The sequence below is a fragment of the Poecilia reticulata genome, chromosome 6 (genome assembly GCF_904066995.2).
Source record: "Poecilia reticulata chromosome 6, P_reticulata-male-v2, whole genome shotgun sequence".
NCBI lineage: Eukaryota > Metazoa > Chordata > Actinopteri > Cyprinodontiformes > Poeciliidae > Poecilia > Poecilia reticulata.
In genome coordinates this window covers 6,599,857-6,619,543 of record NC_088835.1, presented here as the reverse complement: position 1 = coordinate 6,619,543, position 19,687 = coordinate 6,599,857, and the positions used below count along the sequence as shown (strand labels likewise).

The 19,687-nt window shown below is 39.2% G+C and overlaps 2 protein-coding genes across 5 annotated transcripts in view; one reads left to right on the top strand and one right to left on the bottom strand.

The window, feature by feature from the left end:
• The first annotated feature begins 700 nt into the window (after positions 1 to 700).
• On the top strand, positions 701 to 12,108 carry abhd2b (abhydrolase domain containing 2, acylglycerol lipase b). Of its 3 annotated transcripts, none has more exons than XM_008410749.3 (12): positions 702 to 1,135; positions 1,252 to 1,338; positions 1,454 to 1,511; positions 2,844 to 3,071; positions 3,161 to 3,336; positions 4,900 to 5,067; positions 5,221 to 5,404; positions 5,996 to 6,088; positions 6,253 to 6,348; positions 6,431 to 6,500; positions 6,689 to 6,773; positions 10,287 to 12,108. In XM_008410749.3, exons 4-12 carry the CDS (start codon positions 2,860 to 2,862, stop codon positions 10,487 to 10,489), a joined length of 1,287 nt encoding a protein of 428 aa, XP_008408971.2. In that variant the 5' UTR covers positions 702 to 1,135; positions 1,252 to 1,338; positions 1,454 to 1,511; positions 2,844 to 2,859; the 3' UTR covers positions 10,490 to 12,108. The 3 variants fall into 3 exon arrangements, with proteins under 3 accessions (XP_008408975.2, XP_008408971.2, XP_008408973.2); XM_008410751.3 differs by having other exon boundaries at positions 1,252 to 1,368; XM_008410753.3 differs by lacking the exons at positions 1,252 to 1,338; positions 1,454 to 1,511 and having other exon boundaries at positions 701 to 1,135.
• rlbp1b (retinaldehyde binding protein 1b) overlaps positions 12,100 to 19,687 on the bottom strand; it is an 8,075-nt gene continuing 487 nt past the window's right edge. Inside the window, exons 2-8 of one of the 2 annotated variants that reach the window (XM_081607750.1) lie at positions 19,593 to 19,665; positions 16,917 to 17,045; positions 15,884 to 16,088; positions 14,813 to 14,991; positions 14,150 to 14,308; positions 13,956 to 14,066; positions 12,100 to 12,863 (exon numbers count right to left, since the gene is read on the bottom strand). In XM_081607750.1, the coding sequence (XP_081463876.1) occupies positions 12,735 to 12,863; positions 13,956 to 14,066; positions 14,150 to 14,308; positions 14,813 to 14,991; positions 15,884 to 16,088; positions 16,917 to 17,045; positions 19,593 to 19,604 (924 nt within the window). In that variant the 5' untranslated portion in view covers positions 19,605 to 19,665 and the 3' untranslated portion in view covers positions 12,100 to 12,734. The remainder of the gene's footprint in view (positions 12,864 to 13,955; positions 14,067 to 14,149; positions 14,309 to 14,812; positions 14,992 to 15,883; positions 16,089 to 16,916; positions 17,046 to 19,592; positions 19,666 to 19,687) is intronic. The other variant, XM_081607749.1, reaches the window with a different exon arrangement.

The window sequence follows — 19,687 nt, the reverse complement described above, 5'->3', positions numbered from 1 at the left end:
GTAAAATATCAGAAAGAGAATTTATGATTTTCTAATTATTCAAAAGTAATAAATAATGTGAAAACTGTGGGGTACAATAGAATTCAGGCCGCTTTAATTTAGTCCTTGTAAATAAAATCCAGTGCAACTTTTTATCTTCAGTTGCCAAATTACTCTGCCAAATTAACAGAGTTCAGATGTGTGTAATTTAAAAAATCTGAACAAGTTAAACGTCACATCCTTCATCCCCAGCTAATTGTGTGCAACGTTTCTTTCTTTAAACTTAGCAAAATACACTACTTATGTTACATTACTGTCATTATTCTTAGGGTAAAAATGTAGAATGGTTTAAACAATGTGAAATAGGGCACTTTGAACTGAGCCTAACCCATTTGGCCTAAGTTAGTCTGCAGAGATTTATACTACATAACTGTGTGTCGTGACTGTTTTGCAGCTGTTCTTTGACTTTATTCAAGATTTTTTTATTTATTTTTTTACTGCGGATTGTATATTCAAAGTCTTTTAAATAGATCCGCCACTCAGAATTAATTCACCTACAGCTTTTGTTTTTACTTTTAATGGAATCCACTATAAGTTTAGTTTAGTTTGTGAACTTCTGTCTGCTCTGCGCCCACGCTGGAAGTCGAGTGTTATTCAGAAGGATTATGTAAGTATTTCCTGTCATCAGTGCACATATTTGTGACATTAGTGTTGAGCAGTCATGGGGCCTGTGTCTGACCAATGAATCGGGGAAGAGAAGTTTCTGTAAATTCAGGTACTGTTCAGTAGGAAGTATCACTGTTTGCTGTGGTACCTTTTGGGGTTGTTGGACGTGCTGGTTCATCAGGGGGATAGCCAACTCCACAGAAATCGGACATTTACCCCATACGGATGGGACGAATAAACATAGAGCACCTACGTGATATGAGAGCGAATAGAGCAACATGTTTAAATCCTACTAAATGTGTTGTAGAAATCACGTCTCTAGTGTTGTGGGAGGACCAAAAGCTTAATGTCGGAGCTTTATTAAGAGAGCCTGAAGGCATCTTGAGCTCGCGACTCGGCTGGTCAGTTTCTCCGCTGTGTGAAGTGGAGACGGAGCTGCTAGCGAGTCCGTGACTCAAGCTACAATTCTGACAGACTCTTAAACACTATGGTAAGTCCGGAAGTGTCCGTTTTCTAAACTTTAGAAAACTGTTAGGTTTCAAATTTTGACGTCAGCGTCGGCTTTTGGGATTCTTAGAAACACAGTTTCTCTCCTGTCCCTCACAGGAAGAGTTTTACCTGGAGCAAAAGACAGACGGAAAGCGAGAAACCTGTTGAGGCTGGCTGCTCGGTCGCCTGTCACGCTTTCTGGATGTTAGTTTTGGGAAAAATTGTGTTTTCTCTGTTAGTAAACCTTTTTTTAGTTTTTTTTTTTTTTTAGGAAGTTTACTATTTAAACTTCCCTTTATTTTGTGTTTTTCCCTACCAGCTCTCAAGTAAAATTCACTGTCTGAACTGCTTTGTATTATCCCAGCTCAGACAGAAAGGTGAGTCAAAAGTCTTGCTTAACAGTCATTTAAATCCCTCGCGTGAACTCGCGTGAAATCTTTATTATAAGTATGGCAAGGCGCAAATAAGTATGGCAAAACATAAATTAGTGTAAAAACGTAGTTTTTGGACAGTTTCTTCAATTTTTTTTAAAGATTCACAAGTTTTTTTTCTTCCATAAAATAAACAACTTTTTTGAATTCCTTATGCACTTATACCTAAACAGTGACATGTTTTTGTGATGTCAAAGAAATGAGACCAAAATAAATAACTTCACTATCTTTTTTCAGTTGAAGATAGGCATCGTTTTTCCAATGCAAAATCTTAAAAAAAAAAAAAATTAATAAAAAATATATATGTTTATGGTTTGTTAAAGTACATTTTCATTCAAATTCAGCCTTAAGCTTTCTTTGGAAAAGTCTGTCAGCATCCCAGGCTTTTTCAAAACTTTGAGTTTTCTCTGGTGAAGCCATTCTTTTCTTTATTTTGACTTCATACATCAACTCACAGTAGTAATTTTTAAAAAATATTTATTTGTCTTCAAATCTCTAGAGTCTAGAAGACTTCTGGAAATTTAAGGTCAAAACTGCCTGGAAATTAATTAGAGGTGTTCCTAAGATCTAACTAATCATTATGCTGCCCCCACCATGTGGTTTTAGCCATGTCTGGATGTTTTCTTTTGTCTTGCAGAACACAGAATGAATTCAACCTGTAGAAACCAGCCAGTATCAATCAGAAATTACTGAATGTGTTTCAGTGTTGCAGTTCGCCTCTTGGCAGGCTCCCTGACCAGCTACATTTTGTTATTTTAAAAAAAACTGTGATTTATTTATGTTTTCCCCGAAGCACTGTTCCCTTGTGTTGGTCATTTTCAGACAATAAAATAAAACATGTTATTGGTACTTTTTCTATCTTTATATATAGAAAATGTTTTGAACACAGGCAATTGGCATAAAAAGTGTCCAAAAAACAAACTCGACATTTGTACTTGGAACCTAAAAATGTTTTTGCTTTAAAGGAAAGAGATGAGAAAACAAAAATCTTTGCATTTTTCTTTAGACTTCTGACATAGATTTGTATAAATGATCTTCTAGAAATATGCTAACTTGCTCTTGTAATACCATCCTTATTCTTTGAGCGTAACTAGAGTCGCCAGTGTATTTTATTACTATTTTATGTGACATGCCGTATCAAAACGGTGTTAATGGTGAAGTGGAAGGAAAATAAGTAAACTTTACATTTTGTTGGTCTATTGCGATAAAATACATAAAAGTTCAAGAAATCTGCATACTTCTGCGTGTGTTTTTTTATTTTACACTCATCACCTGCAGATCTAAAATTCCCACAATGACAATCCTGGAGGACGGCGACATGCAGACCTTTGGCTCTGAGCTGCCGGCCATGTTTGACGGCATGAAGCTGGCCGCAGTGGCCGCCGTCCTGTACGTCATCGTGCGCTGTCTCAACCTGACCAGCCCGACCGCAGCCCCGCAGATCATCAGCCAGGACACGCCGCTCTGCCGCTACCTGCTCAAGTCCTGCCCCATGCTGTCCAAAGAGTGAGTTTTAGAGAGACCTTTCAGATTTGTTCGCTAAAACTCCTGAACCTAGATGATTTTTATAATCTAGGGCTTGTGATTACCTTCAGGTACATCCCTCCTTTGCTTTGGGGAAAGAGCGGTCACCTCCAGACGGCTCTGTACGGCAAGATGGGGCGCGTCAGTACTCCAACACCCTGCGGGCTTCGCAAATTCCTCCCAATGCAGGACGGAGCCACAGCCACCTTTGACCTCTTTGAAGCTCTAGGAAAGCACAGCACAGGAGGTCGGTAGCAAAATGACTTCAGTGATTAGGCGAGTCTGCAGACGAATAGGCATTTCTAAAGGAGGATGTTTCTCACTGAACTCACCTTATTTAGACAAACAGAAAAAACTGAGTGATTTCCAAAAACCACACGCCTGATTGGACAAACAAAATCAAGCATAACACGAACATGGCATATTAGTCATTTCTGAAATGACACAAAATTAACGTTTGTCGTTCAACTCTTTTTATTCCCCAAATCACTAGCTTACTTCTCCGATGGCATATTAGGGCTATAGAAAAAAAAGAAGTGGTAAACCTTGGTGAAAAAACTCAGAAATTTAGAGACTGATCTCAGAAACGTTCTAGAAAAATATTGGAAACAAAAATAATATTGGAATTTCTAAAGGGAAAAATTGTAACTTTTCAAACTCAGAAATGTTCCAAAAGTCAAACATTTTTGACTTTGGAAACAGAGAGCTTTCCGTGTTTTTTCTGGAAAATTTCTGAGATCTCAGAGTTCAACTTTTTAAGGTAAGATATTTCTAAGTTTGTTTCTAGAAAATTTCTGAGATTAACCTCAAAAATTTTCTAGCAAATTTTCAACTTTTCAAAGTCAGAAATTTTCAACTTTTCTCTTGAAAATGTCTAAGATTGATCTAAATATTTAGATTTTTGGTGGAAATTTACTCTTCTTTTTTAGAGCATCAGCTCTAAAATAAGAGCATCAGCATGAATCACGCTGTTTTTATAACTAACGACAGTCGTGGCTCTTCCAGGAAGCCCCTCCTTCTGCTGCACTCCCTCCAACCAATTAAAATACAAACAATTATCTGATTTGTAGCAAAAAGCAGGTAATTTAACAAATAAGTAGAACTTATTCCACTACTAAAGCCGTGGTAGTGAAATACTACAGTTTCACGTGCATCATGGATACAATCATGCATGCAATGATTGTATGCATCTGATTGTACTGATGCATGCAATCAGTAGAAAACTTGTTCAGGGGACAACTGACAGATAAGATCTATTTTGTTTTCTAATTTTTGAGTCCCCCTCAGGTGTCTGATGCCCCCCTGGGCAACTGCCCTTAGAGCACATATAAAAAAATTCCCCAATGACTGTCGGTAGTGCTTTTTCAGAGATGTTTATAAGTATGAAGGGCTAAATGTTGACACCTTGCCATTACAAACAAATCTGTTTTGGTTACTGATGGAATGAGAAACTGACATAAGTAGTTAAAAACCAATAACAAAGATATTTTAAAAAGTCATTCAAAACATGATGTAACTTAAACCGGCTTTGAGGCAGAAATCAAACCGTTAACTTCTTGTTTTTTTGTCCAACTTTTTAAAACAGATGAGTCATTTCTGTAAGTTTCTGAAAGACAATCATTGTTTTCTCTTTTGAGTCCTGACTTGTGCCTGCCTGGTTTGTACGTCTGGCTGACAGAACGCATGAGCGGGATCAACTCTGCTGAATTCCCCTGAGGGGAGGATTCATCAGCTCACATGCACGCTGCTCACTTTGACACTCATGACTCCAGTTAGATGTTTTTACTTGCTTTCTTTGTTTGCATGTCAGACGATGTTACCATGGTAATCTGCCCTGGGATTGGTAACCATAGCGAGAAGAACTACATTCGAACCTTTGTGGATTACTCCCAGCGGCAGGGTTACCGCTGCGCCGTCTTGAACCATCTGGGAGCTCTTCCTGACATGGAGCTCACCTCGCCGCGCATGTTTACCTACGGTAAGTAGGGCTAACAACACGCTGCACTGCGAGGCGATGGCACTAGAGAAACAGATTCATTCCCAATGGGTTTACATGTTCTCATTTCTTAACGTGCCATACATTCAGAAAAGCATGTTTCGTTTTGTTTGTTTTTGTAATGTATATATTCAGGGTGCACTTGGGAGTTTGGGGCCATGGTGGCCTACATCAAGCGCGCTTTCCCCCAAACGCAGCTCGTGGTGGTGGGCTTCAGTCTGGGGGGAAACATAGCGTGTAAGTTCCTGGGAGAAAATCGATCCAACCAGGAGCAGGTGCTGTGTTGCATCAGCGTCTGCCAGGGATACAACGCTCTCAGGTCAGTCAACGGGACTCGCATCGCACTACATCCCAATAATATGTTTGCAGGTTTATTATAGTTTTGGACTTTATGTTATAGTTTGTTTTATTTTCGCCAGGACTTTTTGCCTAATTCAGTTAGTTTTACTGAAGATGCCATTTTCAAAAAATGTTGAACAACCAAAGTGCTTCTGGTGTTTTATCTCAACTTATGCAGTCGCCATTTTACGGACTAGCGCAAGTACCGCCAAGAGGAGCACGGAGTGGCGTAATTTGCCGACAGCTGCCGTAAATTGCTTGTGCTCAAAAGGCCAATAGTCTGGATTAGATTCCTAAAAACAAAAACGAATCATGTTATATCTACAATTTCAGTATATTTTGGTTAGTTTTATAAACGTACACTATAGTTCCAGTTTACCGTTTGTGTTTACTTCAGTTGAAATCTTTTCTCAATTTCAGTTTTCATTATTTCATTAGTTTTAGTTAACTGTGATGAACTTGGTAGCCTGTGGTTGTAATGTGACAAAACGTGAGAAGGTTTAAGGGCAAGACGCTGTGAGAATGAATTTCCATCATGTGGCCTAGTATTGTGTGTCTTCTGTGTCTTCAGGGCACAGGAAACATTCCTTCAGTGGGACCAGTGTCGGAGGCTTTATAACTTAGTGCTGGCAGGCAACATGAAGAAGCTCATCCTGTCACACAGGTCAGACACATTTTCATGGACAAATGATCAGTTTCAGATGCGCACCTAATCGGAAACTATTATGCCTTTCAGCTAGAGAAGATCTAGACGTGTTAATGTGGTTGCTGATGTTATTTAGTCGGCTTAATGCTCTAAGTTATCTCCATGCCGATCTCGGTTCCCAGGGGCAGCTTGTTGACCTCCAGCAACATTGGAGACACAGACCTCAACAAACTGTGCGCAGCCACGTCTCTGATGCAGATAGATGACAACATCATGAGGTGAGATGTTGTTGGGGTTAAAAAGTTGACACGGATGCAAATCTGTTCCAAACGCTTTGTGTCTGATGTTATCACACTTCAGGAAATTCCACGGCTACAACTCCTTGAGGGAGTATTACGAGAAGGAGAGCTGTGTGCACTACGTCCACAACGTGAGTCTGAAGCATCTGTAGTAAAATCTCTACTCTAAGCCATCAGTGCCTTTATTGTTCCTGTCGATTAACTAATGTAGGGTTGTTAGACACACATCTCTGATTTGGTTTCTGCAGGATAAATGTTTGAATGAATGCTGCTGAAACTAAGCTATCAGGAGTAAATGGAGTATAAAACTTGCCTCCAGGTATCTGTGCCGCTCCTCCTGGTCAACTCCTCTGACGACCCTCTAGTTCATCGGTCACTTCTGGCTATACCATACATGCTTACAGGTTAGTGGTCAACTCAAAACAAACCCTCCTGTGGCTCCTATGCAGTATGACAAAAAAAAAATCATAGACTTTGATCTTCCTCTTATTTGGTACTCCACAGTCTAGGGCTGGGCAATAAATGAATAACAATATGTCACCATAGAAACGCCATCAAAGTTCAATAATTTCACTGAACACTGATCCAGAAACCGCATGGCATTCTGGGAGGTGTAGGCAGACGAAAGGCTTCAGCCACTTAGCCTCTCACAATGAGCTAATGAAGGTTGGTGGCATCAACTCGCTTGCTGACTCTTTGGTTACCTAGCAACGACCCATTGAGTAACTTGTGCAGCAGCAGCTTCAAGTTTTGCCACTGTGCCTCATAACTGCTTTTAAAAAAACAAACACTGGCTTGGAGTGAATAATATGGATAAAACAGGAAAGGTCATGCCTCCGGTTACTTAGCATTTAATGGTTTTTTTTTAACTGCCAAGTACAGGTTACAGACTGAAATTCCTCCAATTGATAAAATTTCAGATTTTTTGCCAGGACTTGGTCTTTTTTCCGCTCAGCTCTCCATTCGCTTACAAAGACAATAACTTGTCCAGCGTAGAGTGAACAAACGTCCTTGCTTTGCCTTTGGACACACGTCATATTGTCTTAAGTGTTGATAAAGTTTTGCCGCATCGTTCTCCTTAATGCCGCTCCGCTGAGGGAGTCTTGTTGAATTTTTCAGAGACATGTGATCCGCCTTGGCTGCTGGATTATACATAGAGCACTGTGTGGGTCTGTGCACGTCTCCCTGGCTGTACTGCTTTGTCTTGTATCAGGGATCGACATGCAGTGGCTGCTGCTTGCGGCTAAATCATAAGCGCGTCATAAGTTTGACATCGAGGAGTCAAATTCTAAACTTGATCTGTTTTACACGGAGATGTGAGCGCTTCAGTATAGGTTCTTTTCTATCTAGAGTTTTCTTAGAGTTCTGGATCTACGATGTTCCAGCAACATGCATAAGTCACATTTTTCATGAAACAACGACTTTACTGCCGATTTCTGGACAAAACTGCAGCACTGTGCAGTGTGATCCAAAAGTATTAACACCCTGAGTCAATAATGTCTTACACCCAAAGTCTTTTGGGTATGTTTGTACCAGTTTTTAACATCTAATTCAATTCAAATTCAAAAATACTCTATTAATCCCAAAGGGAATTTAAATGTTGCTGTAACTCACTAATTTAGATTTTTCAAGAGTTGTTGTCACTTTTTTTTTGCAAAATAACTCAAGATCCATGAAATTGGACGGCAAAATGTGGGAGTGATGAAAGTAATTTTGCATTATGGCATTATGTATTCGTAACTCATTTGGTTTTTGCAGAATGTTCTGCAGAAAATTGGACATCAAACGTGAAGGTAAACTGTGTCGGACAGGAAATCAACCCGAGGTGTTTAGAGTAACAGAAGGGCAAAGAGCCCGTGGTTTACTTCTGTACGGAAACTGGATTCAGCTGCTGCTTACTTCACTGAGCACTTTTAACCATACCCTCCACTCTGAAAGGTTGGGAACCTTAATTATTTATTGTTGGACAGACAAGACGGAGGCAGCTTTAATGACATGCTTGGAAACGCTTATCCAGAAAACCAAAGTGAGACAACGAAGGCCAGAAAGAGCATTTACTGAGAACTGTAAGCATGGCAGACATGAAAAATACAGTGCACTATCACTCAGTAAGTCATATTTATGTAATCACTCATCCTGTTTGTGCAATTTTGAACTTCACTGGTAGTTATTTACTTGAAGGGTGGCATTTTCTATGGCAGTGTTTGCCAACCCTGTTCCTCTAGGCGCATTGCATGTTTTACATGTTTCTAAAGCACCTAATTCAGAGGAATGCTGTCCAGCAAAAAACTTGTTAATCGCCTATCAATTGGAAGCAGGTGTGCAGAAGCAGGAACACACTTACAGGGCAGTGTGCCTTGAGGAACCAAGGCTGGGAAACTCTTCTCTATGGTGCTATGAAGTCAAATTCATTTACCAACATGTTTGTTCTAACTGGAAGTACCCTTAGCTTGTGAAGCAGTCCGGCCTGACATGAGTCTGTGGTTGGAGCTAAAGATTAGTTTGATGGCAAGGTTTTCTAACCTCAGCAACGGGGAACTCAGTAATTGTCAAACTACCAGTGGAAACATCGGGGGAAAATTACATATTTTTCTGGCTAACAAAATTCTCCTTTTCTTCTTTTTCTTGTCTTTTGCATTTCAAGATTAATACTCTGTTAACCGTTGTTTTATTATCTTTGAGAGGACGTTGCCACTTCCTGTTAGAAACAAACTTAAAGGAAAATATGTACATTGCTCTACCATATGCTTCAGAAAACCTGATTTAAAAATAGATTTAAAAACTATGTTTTTTAATCGTGCAACTTTAACAATATTTAGACTTTTTCTTTTAGAATTAGCAGCCAGTTACGTTACATCCTATTTATTTATCACAGAGGTTACATGATAAGAAGCAAAACTGAAGCAGCTGACATGAAATAAGACTCCAACCGGACACTTTGTGTTTACTAGGCGTGTCCAAAAGCCTCTTGCTAATTTAATAAGACAGTTTGGCAGGGTTGGGTTACTCTAGGATTGGTTTTATGCATTTCTTAAAGATAGACTGGAGATGCCTTAATACCTGGTTTCCATTAGCAGCAGATCAAATTACTGTGTTAAACTTTTATTATTGTTTATTATGTTATGGTAGACCTTAGTTGAACTGTGAACAGCAGATGGAAGTGGCAGGTATAACAGTGGTACAAAATGAGCCTGGGGCGTTCAAAGTTTTCTAACAATTTGAACATTTTTTTTTTTTTATTATAAATCACAAAATATTTTTTAGAAAATGTTTTTTTTTTAAATTTCAATCAACCCTTCTGTGAGTTGTACAATAAAGTATTAAATTTGTTTAATTACAAGAATATAATCAGAATATTAGCAGAATATGACTTTGTTCTGGTAATATCATGACTGTATTTTTTTAATATTACAACTTTATGCTCGCAATTAAAAATAAATCAGTCGAAGGAGTAATACTCAGCTTTCAGATGTTGGAAACATGAATATGTCAAAATTCGGCTACGAGTTTGGTACAAGTTCATCTTTCACAAGAGACAACATGTCGTTAAAGGGTTAATAGAGGAGCCATGCTGTCATGACTTCCTGAAGGTGGAGCTTCACAAAGAGCAGGAGCTTTTTATTTAAAGAGACAGAGGCCCAATTTCAAGGCGTTAAAACTATGAAGTCAAATTTTTCTAAGTAATGTTTGATAATATTTTTAAACTGAAGTTAACATAGTTACTTGATTATGCTCTAAAATGACACTTTGTGCCTAGAAAATGCATAATAAAAAAAGAAAATCTAAAATTCCAAGTTCCATAATTATTTGTAAAACACAAAATTAATCTGACATTTATGACCATAATAAGTGGAAGTGAGCATCTTACCAGAACTGCATGTGAGATTTGACCTTCCTCTCTCTCTTTTGTACGTTAGAGAAAATGCCCAACATGATGTTCGCCCTGACTGAGCACGGGGGCCACATGGGCTTCTTTGAGGGGGCCGTTCTTTTCCCACATCCCCTCACCTGGATGGACAAGGTCATAGTGGAGTACACTGACGCCATCTGCCACTGGAAGAAAAAGCAGCAGGCCTGCCAGGGGAGCGGAAACTCAAACTCAACCTCCCCTCAGGACTAAAACTAAACCTCAGCGGGTGATTCTAAGACTTGACCAGCAGCACGGTCAACCCGAGGCCTTCAGATCTGCTGGGTCAGTTTACGTACTCTGCAGAGCGCCAGCTAATTATTCGTTACTAACGCCGATGAAAGCACTTGATCAGACCAACTAACGGATGCTAATATATTTGTATTTAAGCCTGCATAAAATTCTGTGAAGTTTTACGTAGAAAAGTCCTGTAGAGATTAAGACCGACATTCGTTCCTGTTGCAAAACTTGTGGGTTTCCGATCAGAACCACCAGGACTGGTTTTATTGTTTACACTGTTTTCAGATGTCCTAATTTCCCTAAAATGACTAAACATATATCAGCTGCTCAGAACACTTTATTTAAAAAAAAAACAACTTTTAAACCTAAACTGTTGTGTACAATCATTAGGACATCCTGACTGTACTATACTATATGAGCACTTTAAACCAACATGTTTTTTGCATAGTAACACAGACATTGCACAGCTTGCACCATTCCAAGAACACCTTAATTTATTTAACTGTGGTTTTCACTTTAATCCTACAAAACGATACAATCAACCCATTACTTTGTTTTTGTTTTCTGGTCTCTTTCAGCTCCATTAAAGGCTACAAGTAGCTTGTGGCTTAGCGAGCGCTTCGGATTAGAGATAAATGCAAGATTGAAATAGTTTGGGAGGTTTATTTTTAATCTGGTAGCGTAGCTTAGCGTTCCCCTCATTAGCTAAAAATACTTAAAACAAAAGCAGAAAGTTGCATAATTTCTCACAGTAACATTATTGTGTCAGAAACAAAGGCAAGATTTGAATTTGGAAATAGTTTTCATGTAGTTTTTTTTTTTATTTTTTAAATCAATTGTTCGCTATGCTGTTAAATAAGAGTCCTGAATTTTTGAAGCAAACTTCTGCTGAAGAGGTCTGAGTAGTTAACATCTTGCCTGCAGTACAAAAGTCAAGTCTGCAGTAGACCTGATAAGTCTACTGCAGCACCGAGCAAAACATGTAGAGCTTCCAGTCAGACATAAATCCCAACAAATAAAATGTTCTCACAGGTTCTGTCTAGAAATATCTCACATGATCTGAGGAGGGTAGTCAATGAGGCACCATCCCCTCTTTCCGTTTTCCATTTCAACAATCATTAGCTTCTGCCAAATGCAGCTGAAGACAGAGTAAGGTTCATAAAGTGCTTTTCAAAAATAACCACCTTGACATTTTTGTCTGAAGACGTTTCAGCCTCCAGAAGCTTCTAGTCTGTATTTATGCCAAAGATGCTTGGAAAGTTTTAAGCCACAGGTAAGATATTAACTGCTTATGATCTCACAGAACCCCTCTTTCAAAAAGAAATCTGCTGTTTCTTTAAGAAATGTTTATTATTTTGTGCAATTGTATATTTTATATGCTGTTCAAATGAAGAGGTGGGTGTTACTGAAAGTCAGTAGATGATTCTGTTTTTTTATGCCTCTATTGTTGATCAATAATCGTTTTTGTCTTTGTTAAACATGAATCTCTACGGGTCTGTAACAAAAAGATTTAATCAACCCTCTGCTTTATAGATCTCATCATTCATGATTTGTTCTCAACAATTCTTAATAAAATGCAAAAGTTATATTTATATACAGTTTATTGTACATTTATTGACATTGTTGCTGGTGCACAGGGTGGTGCGTCAGGTGAAAACTTTTATTCTGAAAGTGAATGTAAAGAAAGAAATGACAGACATGTCATACTTTGAGTCTCATCTGGTGTGTAAAACAACTTTAAAACTTCTGAAATCTGTTTAAAATATACCCAGTTGCCACGGCGATTCAGTCGTAACGATGGCGTTTGAAACATCATCCCTGATGGGATTTTCTTTTTCAGCTTCTAAGATGTTGTGGTGGGAAATCAGTGGGAAGTGGACAACATTTTCTCTTTTAATGCAGAAAGAAATATTCATTTTCCAATCAGGTTTCTGTGTGAATTTAAACTTCTCTCTGTTTTGGGTAAAAGGTTTGTTAAATTACAAAACCATTTGTAATTTCTGTTCAAAACTCATGAGTTAGAGACTGTAGAAAGCTAAGGACTGGGTTTTGTCAGAACATCTGGAAAACGGACTCTTCTTCAGCCTTTCACACGCTCTCCTATGTTTCATTCATAACTACTCTTCCTACATCCACACAGCTGGATTATTCTGTTACATTTTTTTTCACTGCATTACAGCTGTCAGACTGTTGGGCGACAGACGGGTTTCTACGATGACTAGTCGAACAGCTTGTTCGCCGTGGCCTTGCCGTCGTACTTGGAACCTTTTCCGTCAAACTCGGACGGAAGAATTTCGGGGTCAAACTCCTTGTAGTAGTTTTCCAGCTCGTCTCCGTGGACGAACACCTACAGCAAACAGAGCGGCTGTCAGGGACGTTTGTGCAGGAAACCACTGACATGGTGAAATTAGCGTCACATAGTGGATAAAAAGATGTTTGGAGGCGGCTGTTTGTAGCATTTAAGCACCTCTAGTCAATCTGAAACCGTTCTCGGAAGCTTCTGCTTGCACATAATTTAGAAGCATATTTAGGGCGTTTTTCTTTTTAAGGTTTTATCAACAACCTTCAGTGTATTAAAATTGGAGTGTACTTGACTCAAGACTGACTCTTGTGTGCATTTTTGCTTGAGCTCAGCCAGTCTGGATGGAGAGGATCTGTGAAAATCACTCTCCAAGACTCACCCCCATATTCTCAACTGTATCTACTAGGGGTGCACCGAGAAATCGATCAGGCAATAAATCAATCAGAAGATAAATCGGCCTCCATTTCTTAATCAGATCCACCGACCAGGTGTGCGGTTAGCAATATTTACCCCAAATGCTGCCAGTTTAGTGACTTTCTGAACATCTTTGGCTATTATAATTTTTTTCACCAGACAAAAAAAATCTTAAAGACTTTTTAAAGATCTGTTATTGTCCAGAAAACTGTAATCGGTCAATGCAAAACATTTTACCAAGTAAATACTGTAGCACACTTGATATAAGACAACACTAACTCATCAGTAACTTTTCAGACACAAGAGTTAGCTTTAAGTAAATAATTTCATAATATTGATCAAGGAAAATGTACTAGTTCCACTAGAAGATTGTTTCCTTTTAACATGGGAAAAAAATGTCTTGCTATGAGTGACATAATCTGCCAGTGGATTATATTTTATATTTTCCTCAATATTAAGGAATCGTTGACTTAAAACAAGTTCCTATCTTGTTGAAAAGTTCCTTCTAAGTTAGTTTAGCCTTATTTCAGTCTATTAAGATATTTGCACTAGAAAATAGACCAAAACACTTAGTAAGATTTTGTGTTTTTGAAGTGTTGCACCCCTAGGATCAACAGTAAGACACAATTGTTATCAAAGGGTTTCACTGATCTTTGTGGTTGTGATGTGAAACCATTAAAGATCGGCACAGAGAGCTTTTGGAAGGTTATGTTTGTGACTTACTCTCTCTAGCAGCTTGCTCTTCATGAGGGGTTTCACCACGTTGTAGGTGGTGGTGAAGTACCAGGGCTGGTGGATGAAGTGCACGGCCTTGAAACGGGCTGGGAAGGAGTCCTGGTGGGACGCCAAGAGAAACACGGTGAGGCGACCCCATCCTTAAAGCGTTCGGCGAAAGGAAAGCTGGACTACAACCCTACCTGCAACATGTCCACCATCTTCTTGAGCTCGGTGGGTTTGATGCCTGATGCTTGCTGCATGGTGAAGCCCTTGAAGTTTTCAATGATGCAGAAGCCGTTGATCTGAGTCTCCTCGTTCTCCAGCAGCTTCTCGAGGATCACGCAGTAGGCCCGCAGAATCTGAACGCACAAGAGGTTGCCAGGAAAGCCTCATCAAATCTGCTCCCAGTCACCGTGGTATCCACGCATCCTTAAAAACTCTTAAATTAATGCATCTAAAGTAAAGGCTTTAAAATGTCTTAAATTCTTTCTGAAAAACATAAGTGAATCACAGGTCTTAAATTTTGTTGTGGCAGGATTATTCTAATTATTTTTCTCGCTGGACTGTTCTGACTGGCAAACGTTTGAGTACGTTTGAAGCTACTGCTAACTAGCTGCTAATATGCCCTTGCTAGCTAGCTAGCTTTCTTGCATCTATCAAGGGTAAGTGATGGACGCAAACATTCGTTGTCATTCATCTTGGCACTACTATATAAAATGTGCGGTTTTACAGTGTACATTTATGTTGCGGTACAGGTCTTAAATTTAACTCATGGTGGTCTTAAAAAGCCTTAAATTTGAGCTGGTAAAACCTTCAAAATCCCCGAGTTACGCTTCTCCTGACTAGTCCTTTCAGAGTTCCACCTCGTCAAAGGTGATCTCCTCGTAGTCCCAGTTCTCGATGTTGAAGAGCAGAACCACGCGTCCGTATTTGTCTCTGCTGTGGAGGATGCCGGGGTAGCCGGCCTCGATGGTGCTGCGCACAGCCTCCGGGGTCAGGTTCTCAAACAGCTCGGGGTAATCCTTCCTGAAGCGGACATATCCTGAACGGAGAGCCAAGGGGAAGGGTCAGTCAGGTCCTGCTGGGTTTTGTCTTTGAAAATGAACTTGAAAGTGTCTGTGTCAATTTATGTTTGGAGTATGAAATGGATTTATACTTATATTTAGGCGAAAGTAATTAGTACAGTGCAGCAGAAAATGTGATATTTCACCAACAACAACCTAACTGGGGACAAAAGTTCCAAGGGATTTGCTTTTTTTAAAAAGTTAGCCACGACAAAATTCAAGATGGATGTCATCTGAGAAGATGTATTTTTGCACTAAGTTTGCCAATAATATCACAGATGAATATTTCTGGTGTCACAATGGAACCCATAGAAATCACATTTACTAATCTTTTTTTTTTTTCAAAATGACCACCATGGTTGTCGTGGAAATTTTATTTTTGCTCTAAAATCGCGAGCTATATTTTTTGTATTTTGAGTCAAATCATAGCCTATATATTTGGAACCATAAAAAAATCTAATCTATTTTACTGAATCTGCGTCCCCTTTTTCTGGTGGACATTTTTCAAAAGGGCTGCCATGGTCCTAATGGAGAAACTTCAGTTTTGACATCTGATTTTGCTACATTTTATTTCAAGTTGTACGAATAAGATGACTATAAAACATATAATGTGACATAAAGTTCATCCAAGTCATGAAAAGGGGGAACATTTTACGGCAATAACTGATATAAAGCGCTCAAAAATGACGGCCATGTTGAAAAACGGCCAGCATCTTCAAATTGAAGTGGCTAACAGGAAATGTGAAGAAAAAAAAAACATATGACCTGAGGGTTTAGAATCCCAGTTTTTATGCATGAAATATTTTTACAGTAGTATGCTGCGCTAGTATCAGTAAATTAAGCTCCTTTCTGCTTGTTGCTTTGACTCACCCTTCATGAGGTCAAAGGCTCTGGGCACGTCGTACTTCCTGGCGCGGATAAAGCGGACCAGCAGACTGTCTGGTTTCTCCCCAAAGGTGTCCTGCACCCCCTTGGCCAGGTCATCTCCGGCCTCCGCCTTCTCCTTAATGATGGCTCGAAGCTCCTTCGCTGCCGACACGCGCTTCTCATCCGTCTCGTTCAGTTCATCTTTGGCCTGCAGGGGGAGCCAAACCTGACATTTAGCTGACATTTAACCCCTTACACTAACAGTTCACAGAGATGAGTTTAAACACATCAGAAGTGACTAGGTTTGTTTGTTGTTTTTTTAATAACCACTGTTATACCGCAGCTGTAATCCAGCAGACCAAAGGGCCCTGAAAAAGTTCAGAGTTGTAACAGTTATTGGGGCATCTTGATCTGGAAGAAGCGCTGTTGTTTTGTTGTTTGTTTTTTAGGTATAAGATGAAATTATGATAAATGGGTTTGATTTGACTTGAACTCGGACAAATATTCTGGAAATTACTCTTAGGATGTCTGTGCGTCCTTAAAAAGACATACATTTACGTAACTAAAATTAAGGTCTTAAAATGACTTCAATTCACTGAGTTTAAAATAAACTGGCAGGACTTGTATATTCTACATAGTTATCTTTTTGCAGGACTTTACTGTGATGCAAAACTTTGACATTTTCACTTGGTTCTGTCACTCAAGACGGCTCCAAGCACTAGTAGCTAGCTGCTAAAGCTAGCTAGTGTTTTAAAGCCAATCATTGGTAAGTGCAAATTTACCATCAGCTGGCTGGACGATGTTTGTCTAAACCACTGGCTCACTTCTGTTACCAATCTCTGCCATATATTATTTATTTTGTTTTCTGTGGTGTTGCAGGGTTTTAATTCATAGAGGCCTTAAAAAGTCTTAAATCTGAGTTGGTGAAACCTGCAGAAACCCTGCTTGGGAACATTTTGCGTTTTGTGATTAAGTAAAAACAGGGTCCAGCTACTGAGTTGAACGGGGATTGAGGCAACAGTGCAGATCTGGATACCTTCTGCCTGGTGTGGTCTGGCAGGTTGGCGCAGGATCCAAACACGGGGCCATGGTCCTTGATGGTGAGATGCTCCAGCTTGGCCCTGAGCGCCTGCTCCTCCTCCGACACCATGCGGTAAGTTCCACTCTGAGGAGAGAGAAGAAGTCGCTCAGTCAATTTGTCCCCTTTAAACAGAGCGGATAAATGAACAATAATTGCTGCTGTAGAGCATCCAGTCAAATATGTATTTCTCTATTGCACAAAGTACAGACTTTTTACAATGATAAAGTAATTGTCAGGGTAAAGCTTTTTTTTTTTATGTTTCATATTTAATTCCTGATTCTTTCCCAGAATTTCATACTTAAGGGGAAAGATCTTGCTCACAATCAAGGGCGTAAATACCATCTCATTAGTGGTGGGGACAGAGCAATTTTTGGGGGAGTCGGCAAAGTTTTAGTAAAAATTTAACGTAAAATGTGCTTCAATTTTTTTGTGTGTGTTCAAGCTGAACCACTAAAAATGACTAGTAATTAGCAATGAATAACGAAAGTGTTTTTCTCAGTAAACAACCTGCTGAGACCCATAAAAGTCAAACTAAGATTCAAATGTTGCTTAGATATGAGTTTGGTTCAGTGTCACAAATCTAATCTCTGCTACACCTTTAGAAAAACTTAAGACTCTGACTAAAAACAAGTTTTAATAAGTAACTCCACTTAAGAAAATTCCTCATAAATATTGATTTGTTGCATTGATCCTCAAAACAAGTCATGTGTTATTTAAATTATAACTTATGTTGCTTTAAATTTTTTCATTATTATTTTGGGGGGAGAGGAGGGTCATGTCCTGGATGGCTGAGAACCTATACATATGTAGGAACTGAATATTTGGGAAGTATTATAACCAGTGGCGAAACAAATCAGCATCGGGCCGGGGGCGGGGCTTAAGGCCGGGCCCTATATGTGTATAGCAGTGTCCTCTTTCACACGGACTGACGGAAAGAAGGAACGTATTGGTTAGCGTGTTTTACCCAGAAAGCACTTGGAGAAAATATCGGCAAAACCATGAGTGAAACAATGACTGGGCAAGCCTACTATATAATTTACTTGGGGACCACCTCTTTATTATCTGTATTATTATTTTACGTCTATGCTTACAATGCTGGTAAAAAGTTTGCACACACTCACCAAAATCACTATATATCCCTATGAGTGTTTGGTTTAAATCCTCTTCAGCAAGTAGCTGGTGGTTTCACCACTTCTGCTATCAGAAAAGGTAGAGCTCACATAGCAAATCTGGTTTTCCATACAGACTCAGCCTGTAAATGTAGTTCATGCATTTTCTACGGATTTAGGTTAGAGATGATTTTCCTTTTGGAACGCCCAACTGTGTTCATGTTTCTAAAGGTCCATAAGGTGTGGAAATGGAGTCATTTCATTCTTATTATTAAAGCTCTGCACACGTTGCCTCCAGGAGCGCTTTTGCCGCAACGCCATCTTGGATATTCTTTACATCAAAAATACAGAGTGTGTACGAGACGCCATGACACAGATACGTCTGGACGTTATTGGAGCCCACAAGACGAGTCGCTAGGCAGGCGGCTGAACGATTCCAAGAAATTTAACTCCTGGGAACCAGTTCTCAATTGGCGTATTAGTGCCATTGTACATAGATAGTAAGTTTCTGTCAAAAATCTCAGAAAATTAGAAGTAAAAAATTGGAAACTTGACTTTTGAAGTCTGAAATTTCCAAGGTTTTTTTTCTTGAAAATTTATGAGATTAATCTCAAAATTTGGAGTTTTTTGGTGGAAATTTACTCCTCTTTTTTGTATAATTATTCACACTTAAAAACATTTCTTCAAGACCTAAAATGAAACCTTTACTCAGTGCAGAGCTTTGGATGAAGCTAAACGCTTTGCTATGTCCATATAATTCTGTCACATGAGCTGATTGTGCTCTTTGAGCTTCAGACATCTAATCCACATGGGGAGGACAGCCTGTTCTTCAGTGTTATTGGGCCATAATCAATAGGCCTCAGTGTGTGTGTGATTTTTTATTAATCTTGCTCACATGAATCCAGAAAAGCCTGCAAATACACACTGAGGACGACGTGTGAACCAGGAAACCAGATTAGAAGCTCAGGCTACCGTAGCTGCTGGTGGCGGTCGTTCAGCCACGTCTCCTTCCCTCCTTTAATTTTGACCTAAATTTTAAAGATGCCATACAATGTTTTTTTTTTCTATTTTTTTTCTCTCTAACACGAACGGCTGTAATATTTGGCTTTAGCTGCACAGAATGAAAGCAAACACCTCCATTAAATCAAAAGGGAGAAAACTACCAACGCTTCCAATCAGTTCTGCCTTACGTGATGTCATATCCTGTTGAAAGCTTGTTTTTGAAGAGAGTATCTTTTAAATTTAAATTTAAAAATAAAAATAGAAAACTGACTCTGATGTGTTGATCAATGGCTAACAAACTATTCCTAAAGTGAGTTAAGAGTTATTTTACACATACACACACACATACTCACACACACACACACACACACACACACACACACACCCACAAACACACACACACACACACACACACACACACACACACACATACACACACACATACTCACACACACACGCGCACACACACAAAAAAGTTTTAGAAGCAGCTTTAACAGAGTAAATGTGGGAAAATACTTACGACTACAGCCATGCTTCCTGCTCTTCCGATCGGCTTTACACGTTCTGCAGAAAAACAGGGATTTTGTGAATTCCTGTAAATGAGAGAACAATCAA

Excerpts from the sequence above, each read along its gene's own strand:
- abhd2b (XM_008410753.3), top strand. The coding sequence starts at position 2,860 with ATGACAATCCTGGAGGACGGCGACATGCAGACCTTTGGCTCTGAGCTG. Across the intron at positions 3,072-3,160 it reads TGCCCCATGCTGTCCAAAGA|GTACATCCCTCCTTTGCTTT; the intron begins GTGAGTTTTAGA and ends GATTACCTTCAG. Across the intron at positions 5,068-5,220 it reads GCCGCGCATGTTTACCTACG|GGTGCACTTGGGAGTTTGGG; the intron begins GTAAGTAGGGCT and ends GTATATATTCAG.